Here is a 14,060-nt window from a genome sequence, read left to right as displayed (position 1 = left end):
TGACTCTTCCAAATAAGAGATCACAAGTTCAAACTCCTCTTTGTGCTTCAATAAGTTAAAAAAGTATATATGAAGAGATACTACATTATAGCATTGATTAAACTAATTCTAAAAGCCTTCCTGGAAAAACACGTATTTGGCACAATAAGTTGCAGACTTAACAAACGCATATTTTATTAAAAAGAAAATGGAGTGAATGAGATGAAACAGATTGAGCTTAATAAAACACATTCAGAAACTTAAAATGAGAAGGCAGCAGGATTACTCAGTACACTGCCTAACAACAGCTGTAGTTAGACATCAAATTCATTGTACACAAAATATCTTAACTCCCAGGCTGTTGATGATTGGCTATTTTCGTTATCCTATACTAGCTTTGTATAAGAGCATTCCCCGTGGTGGCGTGATCAAAATCAATCTTTGAATTCTACAATCTTGCTTATCACATCTGGTTCTCAAAAACCCTAAACCCATTGATGCAGAAACACAAGCATCTTCAGCAGCCAACAAACCTACGGAAGCTAGATTCCATATCATCCAAAGCAGCATGTAAGACACAAAAAGGATGTGACCAAAGACGCAATCTTTTGGATCCATATTGATAATGCCATGCAAGTACACATTTGCAATAGCTAAAAGGAACGAGAAAAAAACAGGCAATTACCATTGAACAATTTCTTGGAATCACTTAGAAAGGATCAACGGGTTTAATTCCTGCACTCTTGTCCCACTCTTCTGGTGAAGCAACTTTTCCCCCCATTTGCTCCTGACTACCCCAATACACCTGAAGCAAAAACGGACATCAGTTTATAAATTCCCTTTGAAAAAAAAAAAAATAAGTACAGTGTTTATTAATAGAAGTTAAGTTCTAAGGCAGTGCAGGAATACAATGAAATATCTTAATAAATGATCTCAAACAATCCACCAACTCCTCAATATATAAAGCCGGCTTCTGGTTATAGTGTTATACATCTCTCACTAGAAAGCAATGCAGGAATAAGTAATACTATTCCAAATAGCTTTGCCAAAGGTTAACTTTTAGAGAGCTTATAAATAGGATAATTTAACATGACACAGCAGAGCAACTTACCTTGTCAATGACCCCAAATTCTATTGCTGCTTCAGCATCCATATAATATTGTCTTTTCATAGATTTAGCCACCATCTCTACTGTCTGAAGCATATAGATTGACATCAGTATTTGTCACCTCGGTTTTTATAAATTGATTGAAAATAAATCAATACTTCTTAAATCATCAGAAATGCATACTTACATTTCCTGTGTGCTTGGCCAAAAGTTTAGTAAGGGTATCTCTTTGTAGTATAACCTGGAAGAAGTATAATTAGTCAGAGCCTGGGGAAGACTGGAAGAGTATAACATTATGAGTGCAACTACATTTACTTAAATTCCAAAGATGGCTTGATAAGAGTAAAGAGACAGGATGAATCTGAACCAAGAAATCTAGGAGATTATGATATTATATAGTAAACCAAAGGAAAGAAAAACAAGGAAATTCTAAGAATATCCCTCCAACAAGAATAAATTCTTGCCCACAACTACTTAGAGCTAATTGTTCCAATTCTCCTGGATGCCCTCTCTCCTAAGAGATGGTCCCTATTTATAATCTATTACCGTATGTAAAATAAGGTAGGAGCATCAATTATTGATTACATACTTAGTCAATTCCTAATTATATGCTCCATAAAATAAGCAAGGATTTACATAATCAATCAATCCCTTATTCTATGCTTCCTTGAATTCTTCAACTAGAATGATTATTTGATTACTTTCCTTCCCTGCCTGATTTGTATCATTACCAACCGCTAATGAAGCAGCCTTGTCCTCAAGGCTAGAGTGCAAAACATGGTGTCGTGTAGCACGCGCGAGTTGTGACCCATGAAAAACATGTACTCTGAAAGTGGGTGGCAACGCGCGTTTGTAGGCGATTGGACTTAATTTTTGCAAAATTCTAAAAGGCCCATAATACCAAGGAGCTAGCATTGCATTGATACGATGTTGGACTGTACAGTGGCAATGAGACTGGAGCTTAAGCATGACATTATTACCCTTAGCAAACTCTAAGTCACACCTTTTGGCTTGGGCTGTCTTGGCCCTACGATGTTGAGCGTGATCTAGATTGAACCAGAGTAGCTTGGCAAAAAGGTTGGAAAGAGCCTTGGTGGTGAATGGATGACATAGACTTGTGATTGGTATTGATTAGCAAATTCATCCATAGTGCCGACTTGATGAAGAACAATCTGTTGTTCAACAAGAGGGGTGGAGAGATCACTATTGAATTTGTCCATGAGTTCCACTTTAAAGTTCAGTGTTGGGGTTTATTGTTGGCTTGTTGCGACACATGGTATGTTGGTCCTTCCTTACTAACAAAGGTTGTTGTGCCCTTCAATTCTTCACATGTTTTCTGGATAGCAAAAGAATGCTCTTCTTGAGCAAGCCAGTCACTCAGATCAATCCCATTGAAGTTAGGAACTTCAACCAATCCTCATGGTAGTGAGTTGGAGCTTGGGGGCCACTTGTGGTGGTGGGGTAGAGAGGTGGTTTGGTGGTGGTGGATTTTTCTATCGAGGACTCAATCTTGGAGCCAGCCTCCGTAACAAGACTAGATACGCCATGCCCATTATTATGCAGCCACAAGGTAACCACCTTGGTTAGTTTAGCCATGGATTCCTCCAACTTGGTGAATCCTTGACACAATTTAGTGTGTCGTGTTCGGTGTTCCCTGACTCTTCTTTAATGCTTGAATTCTTGAGTCCAGTTGTGTCATGTTGGTCGGCAAGTCGGACCAATCGATAAGATTAAAGAGACAAGATGAATTTGAACTAAGAAATCTAGGAGATTATGATATTATAAAGTAAACCAAAGGAAAGAAAAACAAGGAAATCCTAAGAATATCCCTCCAACAAGAATAAATTCTTGCCCACAGCTACTTAGAGCCAATTGTTCAAATTCTACCGGATGCCCTATCTTGTAAGAGGTGACCCCTATTTATAATCTTACCATATGTAAAATAAGGTAAAAGCATCAATTACTGATTACATACTTAGTCAATCCCTAATTATAGGCTCCATAAAATAAGCAAGGATTTACATAATCAGTCAATCCCTTATTCTATGATTCCTTGAATTCTGCAACTCGAATGATTATTTGAGTACTTCCCTTTCCTGCCTAATTTATATCATGGTTGTTCTTTGAATGCAACAGGCATATATTTTGACACTTTATTTGCTTATTTTTCACTTTGGTTTATGATTATAAGATTTGTACCATTACACAAGTTGCCCAAATTCTTCTTTTTAACCTAACATATCTGTGTTGGAGCTGGATCCTCAAACATGGAGGCACATCGCACACATCCCTCAAGATACACTAAAATTACTAGAGTCTAGAGATTGGGCATCCCCATGTTAGGCACTTAACCCCTTAACCATATCTAACAGGAGTCCAGGTAAAATAGACCACCAGACTTCCAAGAAAAAAAACTCATTAGATACCATTAATACCATTAATACAAAATGAAGCAACTCAGGTGGGTATGCAAACATGGGAGTTCACCACTAACCTCCTTAGCCCAGATAGAAACATCACTGGCTTGCATCAACCCAGACGACGGTACACGAGGCTGTTGAATCAAAGCTGGAACAAAAATTCAACTCATTATAGAAATACCTCAAATCATTGGCAATGGAAAATATGGAGCCATAATTTCATATAAACAATATACCTTTTGCATTTGGCAACATAAACCTTTTCCCTTTAGTCCCTGCAGCAAGCAAGAGGCATGCCTGACCTACGGCTGCCCCAATTGCAATAGTGTATATCTGCATATCACAGGCAGTAAAACATCGAAAAGCATGATGTTGAATGTCTTAAATTGATAGATAATGATACATTGCAAATATTAAAATTACAATAAACAGCAGTGTTATGAAACAGAAGTTTATAAACTAAATAATGACAATTGACAACTATCTTCAAAATTTTGTCAGTAACATGATTGGCACAACAACCAGTCAGGAATTTGGGTAAACCTTTGTGTAAGCAAAAGTTAGCATGTGTTAATTAGTAAGGTATAACCGTATAGTTTGCAACAAAGTCACCATATAACATAAGAGCATAGCTCAACTAAACCCATGCCATCACAAAAGTAAAACTGCCACAGCTCAATGGTAGTTTGAAAAATAGAAAAACTAACTCTAACTCGAATAAACCCATGACATCACATAAGTAAAACTGTAGCAGCTGAACTGTAGTTTGATAAAAATCATAAAATAGGAAAGTAAACTAAAAGTGCATCACATATTATACTTTAGAGTACTTGCATAATGCATAAGAAACTCACCTGATTTTTCAGTAGCATCAAAGCGTCATAAATTGCAAAACCATCAGTTTCCATAGCAACCTTTATTGATGAAATAAAAGCATGAGCTTCTCTATTGAAAACTAACAGTCTAATCAAGACTGCAGCAAAAGATACAAGTATATGCATGGTATATCTGAACTTATAAATTATAATAATAATAATAATAATAATAATAATAAATAAATAAATAAATAAATAAAGAATGTGTCCAATGCAGCACAAATGGCTAAAATCAAATGCCTCCTTCATTCTCAAACTAGGCACCTTGCTATTTATCAATTTATTAAATATTAGTATTACATATGGAGAATTCCAGAAATACGTTTTAAAGGGTGATATACGTAGCACAACTAAAAAAGACAAACTCAGCATAAACCTAAACATCATGGTAGAAGTATAGAAATGGCACTGTACAGGGTATTAAGTAAAGTGTTAAGCTTCATTGGCATATGAGACATGGAAAACTCAGAAACTCACTGTCTCTCCATCAGCACGAGCAGTTCCAGTAGAGTTGATGTAAAGATAAATTGGCTCGTTAGGGTCCATATATTGTAGGTACATCAACTCTGCAATTACAAGCTCTGTGACAGCAGGTACCAACTGAAAAGATATTGACATTCAGTGGTCCATATTAAATGGTTTCCAAAAGAAAAATGGAATTCTGAGAATCACAATAAGAAAATAAGAATTATCAAAACAAAAGCAATTTTTTTGCCACTGGAACTGCTACTCCCCAAAAGGAACCCACGAATTATATCTTGTCCAGTAAGATGTAAGTTATCTAGAAAATCAGGTGCCAAATAGCAAAATGAGCACCTAATTACATGAATTAAACCATAGAATAATTGAAAACTTACTGGCATCCCAATGTAAACTATTCTACCATGGAGCAATAATGATGGTAAATCTGGGGGAGGTCTCCTTGGCCTGTGTTCATTGTAGGAAGCTGACCTCTCCAGCTAAATTAAACAAAACAAGAAGCTCCAAATGTCATGAAAAGTAAAACTTGTGTCAAAATTATACACCACACTAATAAAAGAAAACAATCCATTAAAAAAACACATGAAATACAACGAAACATATAAAATATGCAAAACAGAACCACCAATTTGATACTAAGAGAGAAAACAGTTCAATATCAACCACATGCGGAAAATTATTTTCCAGTAAAAATTGAAACTTTGCACATAATTTTTTAAAATACAAATACCAGGAAAACTAGATTTCCTATTCAATCAAAACTAAATAATTGAAGAAGGTAATAGTATAAGTTGGGGGAAACAAGAGCAACCGGAATTTAAAAAAAAAAAAAATTCTATTTCCATGAATACCTGAGCAGGAGAGGCCATGAGCTTAGGGCAGTCGTAGATGTCCAAATACGGCAGGGTATCCGAGTTAGCGGGCCGACTAAGGATCGCTTCGGGATTTGTAGCCGCCACAGAAGCTAGCTTCTTCAGGAAGGGGTCTTTAGGGTTAAGCGGAGGCATGGGAATTCTGGCACTGCTTCTACTGTTGAGTGAGCACATGGCTCTGAAACTGCGTCGTTTGAGAGAAGCAGAGGAAGACGATGAGCACGGAAGCGTGGACGCCATGGGTAACCGGAAGGCAGTGGCCATGGTCTCTCTCGCTGGGGTGGTTCTGATTGCTGCACTCTTCTGGAACTCTACAAGTATCAAACGGTATGGAATTTGTGGATCATCTGGAATTCGGATTGCTTGTGACTGAGACCCGGAAAACCCAATCAATATTTGTTTTCCGTACAAATACATAGGAGCTTTCAATTTGGGTAGGCTTCGGATTGTTAAGCCCAAAAGAGATGTAATGGGCCTCCTCTAACCACTACTCCAATCGTTATGCATGATCAATTGACGGCAAATTGGCCCACATAGCTGTGTGAACCATAAATATAAGATAGATTTTTAATATATTAAAAGTATATTATTTTTGTACTGAAGGTACATTATTTGATAATATATATAATATAATGTACTTTCAGTCTTAAATAATGTATTTTAAAATAATGTACTTTATGTACAAAAATAATGTATTTTTAGTATATTAAAAATATACTTTTTATTTGTGGTCCACACATATAATAATGATTGCCAATTGACCATGACCCACATTACAAAGTGAATTATTGACATGGATATTCAGTTTTAGTACATTGTAGTAGGGTGAGCATCGATCGGTGGACCATACTATCAAATAATGTACATTCATTATAGAAATAATGTATTTCTAGTGTATAAAAATGTAAATTGTATTCAGGAGATGTACATTATTTGTGTATATTTAGTATATAAAAATTTGTATTTTTTTTTGTTATGGGTCACAGCACTATGTGGGCAATTTATATCGTGGATCATGGTGCACAATGCATTGTGCACCCCGTACCAAAATGAGTTCTATGTATTCTAGGTAATCGTTCTGTGTACTCTAGGCAACCGTTCTGTGTATTCATGTTAGTAACACATGTTGTGATGTGTTTGTGCATTCGAATATTTAAGAGGACGAGTTCTGTGTATTTTGTGTCAATATTCTGTGTATTCACGTTATTAACACATGTGATGTATTTGTGCATTCGAATGTTAGGAGGATGAGTTTTGTGTATTTTGTGTCAATATTATGTGTATTCTGGGCAAATGTTTTGTATATTCTAGACAAACGGTCTGTATATTCTAGATAATGATTATGTGTATTATAAATAATGAATTCCATGGAGTCATTCGCGTCCGCATCCACTAACATCGAAACGACGTCGTTTCAGACCAGGGTGCACAGTGTACGGTGGACCGTGGTCCACGATATAACGATTGCACTATGTGGACCATGGTCCACACATCACGATGCACCACATCTAGCACCCTAATGCACAGCTCAACGACATATAATGCACCCATCTCCTAAAATCACATATTTATCCGAAAATCTAACCAAAAGCATACTCCAATGAACCGCAACAAAAAAAAAAACAAACAAACAAAGAGAACATACATGAAGTCATGCCGAGTAGCCATGACTGACATAAAAAAAATTCAAAAGAAGAACAAAGGAAAACGAATGAAAAAAATTATTAAAATCACGGCTATAATTCCTTAAAATCATGCAGCATAATCCATAAGAAAACTACCTAAATGCCCATAACGCAATAAATAAAAAGATTAAAATACACATTAAATCCTATCCATTAGGCGTGGTGTAGTGATGACAAACGGCAACCGCGTTACTACGTCTAGTGATTGGCAACGACGTAGTTGGTGATAGGTTTGTCTTCAACACTTCAATTTTTTGGCTTTCCCTATTGGTTTTGTTCTTATCTTCCACCAACGTCGTACAGTAGGCGAATAGAATATGATGGTTCGTCTTGTACTGTAGAAGCAGTTCAAGAACTCACGCTCCATCTACTGCCAGCCATCATTGCAATTGGGCTCCAAGTCGGTGTACCAATCAAATTCAGTGCCTTTAAAGAGTGGACGAACTGCTTGACAAAAAGATTTCTATATGTCCTAGTGTCGTTGCCGTTTTCCACGAAGTGGGCAATGTACTACATTGGATTGCCTTTTCTGTCAAATTATTGGAACTTAAGAGGTTGGTAGCAAACGCCATCTTCAACTCTTTAATCCTTTGAGTGTAAGGCTTGGTGCAAGTGTATAAGGGTTAGCCCTCATTGAACTTTCCTTTGAGAACCCCATAATGTAGCTTTTCAAATAATCCACTAGTATCATGCCCCTGGTGATAGGCAATTTATATCGTGCACCACGGTGCACAATGCATTGTGCACCCCGTACCAAAATGTTAAGATATGAATTCTGTGTATTCTAGGTAATCGTTCTGTGTATTCCAAGCAATCATTATGTGTATTCTAGGCAACCATTCTGAGTATTCATGTTAGTAACACATGTTGTGATGTGTTTGTACATTCGAATGTTTAGGAGGATGAGTTCTGTGTATTTTGTGTCAATATTCTGTGTATTCATGTTATTAACACAGGGTGTGATGTGTTTGTGCATTCGAAGGTTAGGAGGATGAGTTCTGTGTATTTTGTGTCAATATTCTGTGTATTCATGTTATTAACACAGGGTGTGATGTGTTTGTGCATTCGAAGGTTAGGAGGATGAGTTCTGTGTATTTTGTGTCAATATTCTGTGTATTCATGTTATTAACACAGGGTGTGATGTGTTTGTGCATTCGAAGGTTAGGAGGATGAGTTCTGTGTATTTTGTGTCAATATTCTGTGTATTCATGTTATTAACACAGGGTGTGATGTGTTTGTGCATTCGAAGGTTAGGAGGATGAGTTCTGTGTATTTTGTGTCAATATTCTGTGTATTCATGTTATTAACACAGGGTGTGATGTGTTTGTGCATTCGAAGGTTAGGAGGATGAGTTCTGTGTATTTTGTGTCAATATTCTGTGTATTCATGTTATTAACACAGGGTGTGATGTGTTTGTGCATTCGAAGGTTAGGAGGATGAGTTCTGTGTATTTTGTGTCAATATTCTGTGTATTCATGTTATTAACACAGGGTGTGATGTGTTTGTGCATTCGAAGGTTAGGAGGATGAGTTCTGTGTATTTTGTGTCAATATTCTGTGTATTCATGTTATTAACACAGGGTGTGATGTGTTTGTGCATTCGAAGGTTAGGAGGATGAGTTCTGTGTATTTTGTGTCAATATTCTGTGTATTCATGTTATTAACACAGGGTGTGATGTGTTTGTGCATTCGAAGGTTAGGAGGATGAGTTCTGTGTATTTTGTGTCAATATTCTGTGTATTCATGTTATTAACACAGGGTGTGATGTGTTTGTGCATTCGAAGGTTAGGAGGATGAGTTCTGTGTATTTTGTGTCAATATTCTGTGTATTCATGTTATTAACACAGGGTGTGATGTGTTTGTGCATTCGAAGGTTAGGAGGATGAGTTCTGTGTATTTTGTGTCAATATTCTGTGTATTCATGTTATTAACACAGGGTGTGATGTGTTTGTGCATTCGAAGGTTAGGAGGATGAGTTCTGTGTATTTTGTGTCAATATTCTGTGTATTCATGTTATTAACACAGGGTGTGATGTGTTTGTGCATTCGAAGGTTAGGAGGATGAGTTCTGTGTATTTTGTGTCAATATTCTGTGTATTCATGTTATTAACACAGGGTGTGATGTGTTTGTGCATTCGAAGGTTAGGAGGATGAGTTCTGTGTATTTTGTGTCAATATTCTGTGTATTCATGTTATTAACACAGGTTGTGATGTGTTTGTGCATTCGAATGTTAGGAGGATGAGTTCTGTGCATTTTGTGTCAATATTCTGTGTATTCTAGGCAAACGTTCTGTGTATTCTAGATAAGGATTATGCGTATTATAGATAATGAATTCCTGGAGTCATTTGCGTACGCGTCCACTAACATCGAAACGACGTCGTTTCGGACCAAGGTCCACAGTGCACTATGGACCCTAGTCCACGATATAACGATTGTTGGTGATAGCCTAACAAGTATGCTCTTCCCAGTTGGAGGGTGACAAGTATGCTCTTCCCAGTTGGAGGGTTACAGATATGCTCTTCCCAGTTGGAGGGGTGAGAGGCAGCTTCTTTTAGCGCCATAGTTGGCCCCAACTATGTTAGTTAGTTGGAGGGTGACAGGTATGCTCTTCCCAGTTGGAGGGTTACAGATATGCTCTTCCCAGTTGGAGGGGTGAGAGGCAGCTTCTTTTAGCGCCATAGTTAGCCCCAACTATGTTAGTTGGTGATTGCATGACGACTTTTCCTTAGGCTGCTTCTACCTGATAGGCGTCATAGTTGGCCCCAACTATGTTAGATGGTGATTGCATGACGACTTTTCCTTAAATCTTGGGCTGCTTCTACCTGATAGTAGGTGGTTACCATACATTTCGTCAAGTTACCTGTTTATATGGACAGTGAGTTGGTATTTTTGGAGATCTCTTCATTTCCAACCAGAGACAGAGTTCTGGAATGTTGGTCATGCTCACTTTTCGTCCTTAAATTTCGTCTTTTCGTGCTCACTTTTTGTCCTTAAGTTTCGTCTTTTCGTGCTCACTTTTCGTCAATGAGTTAGACTATAGTTACAAATTTAATATGTTTTTATTAGTCAAGAGACAAAAATGTTAAAAATGTTTAATTAGTAAAGAGACGAAAAGCACAACATCAATCAATAATAACTTAAAGAACAAAAAATGAATATAACCAACACTTAACAAATTTTACAATTACCCTATAATTTAGGGATGAAAATGTAACTTACCAAAAATTTTATACGGAGTATCTATTTAGCCAACGGTATAAAAGGCATGTATGTGTTTTCCTTCTCATGACGACTGTATGCCTGGCTTGGAATTAGTCAACTAATTTCCATTGTCTAGAAGGCGAGTATTTTTGTCCTTCTCAGGGACGACTATATGCCTGCCTTTGAATTACGAAGAGAACTAGAAATAGATACGTAACGCAGTTAAGACAACACGGCAATCTTAAGCATGAAGACACAACAATTTTGCTTTTGTTTTTTTTTTAAATTGGCAACATAAGAAACTAAAATATATCAGACAAAAGTAAAACCCACACAAAGAACTATCATTAGAAAACAATCACTCCTTTCAGCTGGTCTCCACAGGACTTCCATTGCTCAACAGTTTAGCAATCTTCTCAGTAGGCACCAATGGAAGATACGACGCAACCTTGTACCCCTTCTCGGCACCAACCTGAACAGTGTGGTTGTATCTCTCAGACCAGTAAGAAGCTGTTGGAGCAACAGCTTGAGCAACCTTGGGAACAAGGGGGAGCTGATTCAGAGACCGCCAAGCAGACGAAGCATACTGCTCTGCTACTGGCTCATACTTGTTGTACAGCCCCTTGGCAGCAGGCTGATACTGTGTGTATACACTTTTCGCCAGAATTACACCAGTACTTTTGACTTCGGATACAACATCACGGACGTACCCTGGAGCCATCTGTGCAGTTAAGAAAGCTTGGGTTGACACCTGCTTGACGGATGGAGGAACACGATCCTCAATCTTGTGAACGGATTCATCCACCTGCATCGATAGGGCAGAGTTTGTAAACCATAGCAGCTTAAGAAAGAAGCTAATGGCCTCTAATATGAGCACTCTGCGACTTGGCTCTTGCACTATATCTTGGCCCTCTTCAAGTAGAGGACCATAAGGGTAACCTCAGCCGCCAAGATGACTAAGGATACAAACTTATAATTACAAGGTCACGTGTTCGAACCCGAGCTTCTTGGTTTGAGAAGGCTAGCTACGAGCAACTAAGTTGGTTTACCTCTTTATGATCCTGATCCTTTGCCGACCATGATCAGCAGATGAGGTTTACCCACTACACACTATCGAAGAATAGTGGTTGCAGGTTTCCATCATCACTCCAAAAGTAGAGGACCATAGGGTCAGAGAAGTATTGAACAGTATACACAACATGATGCCACCCATAAATGTCTTAGCTATGCACCCAAAATAGTAAAATTTAAAATGGTTTCATAACTCTAATCTGAGCATGAAAGAGAAGAAATGAACTCAGTACATGTAGAATGATTGGAAGTGTAAAATTAATGGTCTAGAGATTACAGGATGACCAAATAGTAAGATAACAATCCTCCTTTCAAAACTGCGTCAGGTTCAGGCCAACAAATTGATATTCAAGTTTCAGAGAAAAGTGGAGAACAAGAAAGTTTAACAAGATAGGCCAATATAATAAACAATCAAATAACTCCTTGGTAAGAGGCATTCACATTCAAAGATTGAGACCTCAGGCGTCACAAAAAGAACCTTACTTCAGGAATATAATTAAACTCGATACCAAATCCGATACTCAACGATTAGAGATTACTTCAAATAATTCTAGAATTTAATAATCCAACATAACAAAGATTATCAAATTAATCGATTTTGGATCGCAAGAGATGTAGGAATTTTAATTGAAAAAAAAAAAAGAATCAAAATACCTTGCGATCGACAAACTTGAGGACTTCACCAGGAACATTATGAACCTTATCGTAAACGGGACCGACGACGGTCTTAACGGTTCCCTCCACGGTCTGAACGCCGGGCTTGAGAGGGCCCAAGTTCTCCTTAGCGTAACTGTAGACCTTTGCAGCACAGAGGATGGCGTGGAGCGCCGCAACTTGCACGAACTCCAAATACTTCAACCTCTGCTCCTCGCTCTGAGTCTCAACCTTCGATCAACCAAGCAATCGAAAACAATAAGTTCCACAAAATCAATAATAAATTAATACAAAAAAAAAAAAAAGAAGAGAGAACTCAACAATTCGGAATAGGAAATGAATTTACCGTCTCGGACTGGGGTTGAGAATTAGGGCTTGTTGCTTCGGCCATGATCGGAGGACAGTAGAATCAGAAGGGTTTCGAAATGTAACGGTGAAGAAGATAGAAAGCGTGTAGCGGGGTAAGAGTCAATACTCAATAGGGAGTATATATAAGAAGTGAAGGGAAAGTATGAACGGCACGAAAGAGGAATGGGAACTTAATACGCCTCGACCCCACGGCCCATCCGCCCACGGAATACGATGTTAACCCTGGACTCCTTGCCCATTAAGTAATATTTAAAAAATAAAAAAAAATTCCTCTTAACTCATAAGTCGGTTACATAACACGACAATAATTATGTTTTCAAAAAAAAAAAAACGGCAATAATTATATCATGAACAAAGATGCATGTAGCAGCATGCACCCAAACAGATTCATATCTTTTCACTTGATATATATTTTTAACTTAAATTTATTTTTATTTTTTCCTTTTATATAAATAAAATTAACGTATAAAAATATATCGTTAAAAATTTTTAATTGATATTTTTAAATGACATCGATATTGATATTTAAAAAAAATAAATATATAAGTACATAAAATTATTAATTATTTTAAGAATAACTCTTAAATAAGTCACTGAAATTGAAAAAACAAGGCAATTAAGCCATTGAAATCGGAAAAAAGAACAATTAACCTATTTTTAACAGGTTATTTGCATTTTCGGGCCATCGGTGACACTTTTAGGCGACCAGCGACATTTTCTGGCAACCGGCGACGACTTCCATTTTCGGCGAGGGCGACCATTTCCGGTCGCCCTCACCGGAGAAGGCGACCAAAAATGGTTGCCTTCCCCTGGAGAAGGCAAACTAGATCTGGTCGCCTTCTCCAGTAGAAGGCGACCAGAAATGGTAGTCGCCTTCTCTAGCGAGGGCGACTAGAAATGGCCGTCCTCGCCGGAAAATATCGCCGATCGCTTGAAAATGTTGTCGGTCGCCTGAAAATGCAAATGGCCTGTTAAAAATGAGTTAATTGTTTTTTTTTTTTTCAATTTTAGTGGTTTAATTGCTTTGTTTTTTCGAGTTCAGTGGCTTATTTGAGGGTTATTTAAGTTCGATGACTTAATTGCTTGTTCCCAAATAGCACGTTGACTTATTTATAGTTTATCCCATTATTTTAATATAATGTTTATGTATATTAAGTTTTGTTTTTATAAACATATATAAAAAAAATTATGAACATATTATAAAGTGAATGTAAATACATATGATAGTACATTTAGTTTATAGGGTTTATAGACATTAAAGATTAGGTTTATATATATATAGAACAAATATTATAAACATGGTACATAATGGATGTTATTAAACATGATGCGTTTGTAGTATAATAT

General features: G+C 37.2%; 2 protein-coding genes across 2 annotated transcripts; both read right to left on the bottom strand.

The window, feature by feature from the left end:
- Nucleotides 1-149: 149 nt before the first annotated feature.
- LOC116007036 (ATP-dependent Clp protease proteolytic subunit-related protein 3, chloroplastic) lies at nucleotides 150-6,166 on the bottom strand. The gene is made up of 10 exons (XM_031247603.1): nucleotides 5,714-6,166; nucleotides 5,240-5,341; nucleotides 4,860-4,982; nucleotides 4,362-4,421; nucleotides 3,744-3,840; nucleotides 3,582-3,655; nucleotides 1,275-1,328; nucleotides 1,091-1,174; nucleotides 665-784; nucleotides 150-521 (listed from the first exon to the last, which is right to left on the bottom strand). The coding sequence occupies exons 1-9, from the start codon at nucleotides 6,149-6,151 to the stop codon at nucleotides 689-691; spliced, it is 1,128 nt and encodes a 375-aa protein (XP_031103463.1). The 5' UTR covers nucleotides 6,152-6,166; the 3' UTR covers nucleotides 150-521; nucleotides 665-688.
- Nucleotides 6,167-10,555: 4,389 nt separating this feature from the next.
- On the bottom strand, nucleotides 10,556-12,844 carry LOC116006959 (stress-related protein). Its single transcript, XM_031247497.1, has 3 exons — nucleotides 12,691-12,844; nucleotides 12,345-12,575; nucleotides 10,556-11,424 (listed from the first exon to the last, which is right to left on the bottom strand). Exons 1-3 carry the CDS (start codon nucleotides 12,733-12,735, stop codon nucleotides 10,987-10,989), a joined length of 714 nt encoding a protein of 237 aa, XP_031103357.1. The 5' UTR covers nucleotides 12,736-12,844; the 3' UTR covers nucleotides 10,556-10,986.
- Between the last annotated feature and the right edge of the window lie 1,216 nt (nucleotides 12,845-14,060).

This window comes from Ipomoea triloba, chromosome 15 (assembly GCF_003576645.1).
Source record: "Ipomoea triloba cultivar NCNSP0323 chromosome 15, ASM357664v1".
Lineage (NCBI taxonomy): Eukaryota > Viridiplantae > Streptophyta > Magnoliopsida > Solanales > Convolvulaceae > Ipomoea > Ipomoea triloba.
This window is presented reverse-complemented; position numbering and strand designations above follow the sequence as displayed.